At 33.2% G+C, this 5,778-nt stretch overlaps 1 protein-coding gene across 10 annotated transcripts; it reads right to left on the bottom strand.

Annotated features, from left to right (window-relative positions):
* Positions 1-366: 366 nt before the first annotated feature.
* LOC112026091 (protein NUCLEAR FUSION DEFECTIVE 6, mitochondrial) lies at positions 367-4,826 on the bottom strand. Of its 10 annotated transcripts, XR_010629765.1 has the most exons (5): positions 4,540-4,826; positions 4,297-4,418; positions 2,712-2,832; positions 2,462-2,568; positions 1,573-1,936 (listed from the first exon to the last, which is right to left on the bottom strand). XR_010629765.1 is itself a non-coding variant. In XM_024058777.2 (3 exons), the coding sequence occupies exons 1-3, from the start codon at positions 4,695-4,697 to the stop codon at positions 628-630; spliced, it is 288 nt and encodes a 95-aa protein (XP_023914545.2). In that variant the 5' UTR covers positions 4,698-4,825; the 3' UTR covers positions 367-627. The 10 variants fall into 10 exon arrangements, 5 of the variants coding, with proteins under 5 accessions (XP_023914545.2, XP_023914542.2, XP_065631587.1 ...); XR_002884325.2 differs by lacking the exons at positions 1,573-1,936; positions 2,712-2,832 and adding an exon at positions 367-635; XR_002884326.2 differs by lacking the exons at positions 2,462-2,568; positions 2,712-2,832 and adding an exon at positions 367-635 and having other exon boundaries at positions 1,861-1,936.
* Between the last annotated feature and the right edge of the window lie 952 nt (positions 4,827-5,778).

The following is a 5,778-nucleotide window of genomic DNA, read 5'->3' as shown; positions in this document are numbered from 1 at the left end:
TTGTGGCTCAATGCCATGATCCCATTTTTTGAATGGAAAAACTTGGATTAAAATCCTCTCCACCACTTGTAAAAGGGGAGAGGACTAGCATATGACACAAAGCAGCCTTGAAAATCTTTAGATTTGAATCATCCCAGTACTAAAGCATTGTAGGCTGCCTAAAGTAAATCCATGCAAACCTGCCATACAGCACTAGCTAACCAAACTGCCAAATTTTAATGGTTTCGGGTTTGATTTGTGACCATATTCCGCATCCAATGAAACTCAGCCCTACATGCAACCTCATCTATATAAGATCATCATATGCAACTAGCTATCCTAAATCACTGCTACCTATTCTATAAAGAGTGTGAAGCAACACAAACATTTCCAAGGAAGATGAGGATCATCCATAACTCACATAAAAGAGTTTCATCTTTTTTTTTTTCATCTAACACTGTACTTTAGTATTTGGAAAATAGAAAACAATCTAATCTCATTATGATACCTACTTCTGAGTGCATGTAGAACAACTTTTAATGCTTTGATTTTCAAATCCGGTCTAGGAGAATAATGCCTCAAGCAAGTCTTACAAAGTCCATTGAAATCCATGGATATTATGATCAATGTACTGCACCCCAACAACAATCATCCATCTACAACACAAGAACAAGAAAATACTAATTAAGGGTAGAACAAATGTTTGAATGTATCTTACCCAAAAAGTTGCAACCAAAATTAGAAAAATGAAAAAAAAATAAAAATAAAAAAAGTATGATGATTAACAATGTGAGAATAGTATACTAATTTTCATACTTTGGCATTTTTAATATCCAGAGACAAACTTCTAAGACAAACTAAATAGAAATAGAGGCAAAGTGGCAAGCCCTAGGATGAAAGCCAATTAGCAACTGTCACAGCCCTAACAAAGAAGCAGCTAAAGTCAAGAAGAAATGATGTAGGAACTTAGAAACTGAAAGTGGCAGCAGCTGAAAGAGCAAAATTTACCATCTTGGTCCAGAATAGTGGATTAGAGATAAGGAAAAGGTGCAAAAAAAATCACATTCCAATTCCAAATTTCATTAGATATCACATTCTACTATAATATTTATCTAAGAAATTTGCTACTAGAAGTGACCAATTCATGGCAACAACAATAGAGGAAGGATAATTTGTACAAAGTACATTTCACACTGCAAAAATAACTAAGCTTAAATGGAAGATAAGACATTCTAATATATTGATTTGAACTCATAAAGTTGTCTAAAATATTAATGTTAGCATTCACAAGGTTTTTCTCACTACCTTAAGACACACTCTTCTTTGTCTACTATACTTGCCATATCACGACTCTTAACTGCCAATATCAAATTTGCATATACAGGCAGTCTATAACCATGTCTGTTGCTGAATTCTACATGTTACACTATTTTGGATCTTCAAGTTTTTGATTAAAACTTTAATTGGTTTATTGGTTAGCTAAGGTAAATCCAATGCGTTCACTTATCTTTCTAGCAAAGCTACCTGATTATTATCATTAGCAGAGAAGTATTCTTCAGACCCTGAAGTATATGAAAAAATCAACTACAAATCTGAAACTGAAACCAAAAGAATAGTGCTTTCAGTTTGATGTGCAATTATAAGGATGAAGAAATTACTTGATGAGGGAACATTTTTATCATCATCATCAATTCATCATACCCAACTACAGATTTAACTTCTTTATATTTAAATGTTGAAACAGCATTCAATAAATACCCATCTATAACTTCAGTTAATTCCTACTTGGAACAATTAAAATTTTCCTTCATCACTTTGGCTGGCTTTGTGAACAGGCAAGAAGCATCTAGAAATCCTACTAAAAAAGCTTTATTTCACCACCTTGCCTTAGAGTGCATGTACATAAAACTCCGCTCGAACCCACCCTCTGACATTCATCATACATCATCATTGCAATCTGAGTGAATACAACAAATCAGTATGATCCTCAACTATTTTGACAATATTATCAATGAAATAAATCATTCAGACTAGATTAAATATGGGAAAGACCTTCCTATTTCCATTCATTGTTTCTATTGTTCAAATCAGCCAAAAAATCAAATTTTTGACTCATCCAATAAGCAACGAAAATTACAAGAATCACATTGAGACAAGCAATCAAAACTAAAATGGACTACCAAATTTTGTGTGTAACAATCATTTTTGCAAGATAATACATTCGCTTTGGGCATTTTGATCCTTCCCCATCCATGAAGGACTTTAAGGGAATGAAAGATAAACACCTAACAGTCAAAATGTTATTTAAATGCAGAAGCAACAAAAAATTCCTCTTTTCAACAGAGAAATGAACTAAGTGCTTTAGGAGATCAAGTTAGATTCTACAGAATTTTATTACTTCTCTTAAATCAATAAAAAGTATGATATATAGTGTTCAATCTCTCATCTTTATACATGAGTTTTCCAAAGACGGTCTTCTCACCAAATCTACTGAAGAGAACATTCACCAATACTTTCAAAGTAGACAACAAAAACAAATCCAAGTCAATCCATATTTGATGCTTGATCTTCATCTAGTCTTCTCTTGCCCTACAAAAGGAAAGAGAGTAGGCATTCTTTCATTGAGAGAGAGAGAGAGAGAGAGAGAGAGAGAGATGGGATTACCTAAATCAAAAAGAAAAAACCCAATAATTGGGAAACTAATAGGACAGAAGAATTACTTAATTTCATACCCAAAATCTCCATCCAAAGTATTTGAAATGCAAACCACTCCCACGACAACCCCACTCCCTAATAAAGGACAAATGCAAGATGTATACAGCTATCCCAATTGTTGCCAATGGATTCACATCTCTGTTATAATAAAAGTTCCACACATCATAAATAGGATTTGTCATTGCAGGAAAAAAAAAAAAAAAAAAAAAAAAAAAAAAAAAAAAAAAAAAAATCCTTCTTTACCAATCCATAAAAGATAAACTATATATATATATATATATATTTCCTACCACCATTTACTGCTTTGCTACTTATCTTTACCAGGACCATATCATACCCTGAATAATCATATATATTATGTAGGCTATGAAGTTTGGTTGCTTACAGATACACTTGTGCTCAAACATTCATAATATTATCTACACATAATATAGACCTTCCTAGTTTAAATTTATCAAATAATGTACATTATCAATAAATTCAACTGGTTACTTGCAGCTTGATACCCGCAAGTCGCAACAAACATATGGCTTTCAAATCTTAGTAGTAATCACCAAGGACCCCAACACTCATTCAATTGATAATGGAGTAGCAGATACTTCACATATTGAATATAAGGTTCCTCTTCAATTGATCACCCCATAAATGTTAAAAAGAATTTTACTAAAACAAAATATTTTCAGGAATAGATTTTCTGAAATTATCTTTTTCCAAATTTATGAGACATTAACATAATAAATTAGGTGAAAAGTACGAATGTAAAGACTATAAAAGATCCTTGATTTCACATGAGTGACTACAGATAAACATTTCATACTGAAAAGCAACCACAAAGGACTAAGACCCTTTTAATGAGCATTATTTTTGCCAAATTAAGCTTCAGTGGAATCCACAAACCATAAAGTACTGCAAACCTAATAAAACACTAATTTACAATCCTGAAACAGTCCACAAAGCTAAAACCAGGTCTTTTCTATTTTAGTGCATCGCTTTGACAACTTAGGAGTATGACGGCAGCCTCTGAAGCTCAGCTGTCTGCACCACGAGAACAAACTTTATTAAACAGTAAATTCTCTCTGTCTTCTTTCTCCTTCTTTCTTCCCTCAAGAATCTACAAATCAAGATATTGAAAAGAAGTACTGATTCGTATAATAATTGAGGGGTTAAAGAGAAGCAAAAGGAGAATCTACATATGAAAACTCGGAATATGCAGAAACTGAAAAAGTCAGTTCAAGGATTAGAGCTGAATTCAAGCTCAAAGCCAATACCTATTGCGAGTGCGAGTTTAATTACCCTCATTAATTATGTAACTTATCAGGGCCACAAGTCACAACTTATACAAAAACTTTGAAATTGGTAATTTACAACCAAGCAAGAACTCCAACACCACAAAAAATAACAAAGACCCAGATAAGGTATCAGCTTATAATTCAACACAAAATGAGTAAAAGAAGCAATACCACACCTACCTACCACCAAAACAAACATTCAAACAAACAGCTCATTCAAACGTATAATTCCAAAACCACAAAACAATACTATAATGTAATTGAAAAAGAAATGAATATAAATTACTGGAGCTCAAATGAAAAGGGAAATTACCTTCAGGAGTCCAACCATAGCTGCGGCGAGAGACAGAGAGCATTGAATTAAGCAATGCAGAAGCAGTGGCTGTGTGATAGGGAAGCATCGATTCCACACAGCAACTCAGCTCCACAGGCGACCTTTTTCCCAACAAATAAAAACATCATTAGTTCGAATATCAAAATGATTCATTCATTCATTCATTCATTTCACTGAGAATGCTTTTGTTTTTTATTTTGTTTTTTTGTTTTGAAGTGTTACCTGAAAATGCGGTTGGAGAGGGAGTTTTGTTTGGGGATGCGAAACGGTGTGCTTGCGGGTCTGGCTCCAGGACCTGCAGCGAGCCTCGATGCCACTGTGGTTCGAGCCGCTGTGGATCGAAGGACGGACTTGGCGGCTCTGGCGGCGGCGAATGACATGGCTCTGCCTCTGGGGTTTTGGTTTTGGTTTGTGGCTGCGTTTCTGTTTCAAGGGTTTTGCATTTCTTTTTGGGGTTTTAGGTTTCGGTAAGGTCTTTGTGTGTATACGCTCGCACGAGAATGGTGAGCCATATTGGAATTTTGATATAAGGTAAAATATAAAAACCAAAACTACTTGCTAATCGGACTTTTCAAAATTCATCCAATTTGACACGTAAGCACAAACAGTATATAACAGTGTTTGTCATTGTGCTCATTTTTTTCAAAAACTACCGTTTTGTAAGAGATTTCTAGTAATGTTATTTACGTTTTGTAAAAATATGTATGAGTGAAAAAGTGTGTAAAAATACGTGTTATAGTGTTTAAATAACAGTTTTCATTGTTTAAACATTGTTACCAAATGTGTAAGAGATTTCTAGTAATGTTATTTAAGTTTTGTAAAAATATGTATGAGTGAAAAAGTGTGTAAAAATACGTGTTATAGTGTTTAAATAACAGTTTTCATTGTTTAAACATTGTTACCAAATGGGGCCTAATTTGTTGTAAGTTAAATTGCCACAATCTAGTCCCAATATGATGGTGCAAAGGGAGTGTTTAAGTGAATAGTAGATGGATGAATCAAATATTGAGTATGGAGCAAAATAAGGATTAGTGTTTGTTTAGGAACAACCTATTTAACTTTTTTGTTAAAAAATTTTTGTTGAAAGTGTGATAAAGTATACTTATATCTTGAAAATTATTAAAAGTTAAGAAAATGTGGGAAAATTTGAGGTTTAAAAAATGTAAATAAAAGCTAAAAATAAGCTTTCAAACCGTCATAAGCATGGTTTGTGCTTAGGGGCAAATTAGATATTTTCGAAAAGTTTGGGTAATATCTGTCATTAGTCTAAATCTTAGGGGTATTTTTTGTATTTTAGTATTTGATATACTATTATGAGTTGGGATTGTGCTCGCTGCACTATAAAACTTAAGTAAACTTCCATCTATGTGTGCAATATACTAGGTTCTCATTTGAATTCAAACATATAATTATAATAAAATAAATTTTCCTTATGTCCCTTTGTATACACTTGGGTGATAG

The sequence above is a fragment of the Quercus suber genome, unplaced genomic scaffold (assembly GCF_002906115.3).
Source record: "Quercus suber isolate HL8 unplaced genomic scaffold, Cork oak 2.0 scaffold_113, whole genome shotgun sequence".
In the NCBI taxonomy this organism is placed as follows: domain Eukaryota; kingdom Viridiplantae; phylum Streptophyta; class Magnoliopsida; order Fagales; family Fagaceae; genus Quercus; species Quercus suber.
The sequence above is the reverse complement of the archived record's forward strand: the minus strand, read 5'-3'. Positions and strand labels throughout refer to the sequence as shown.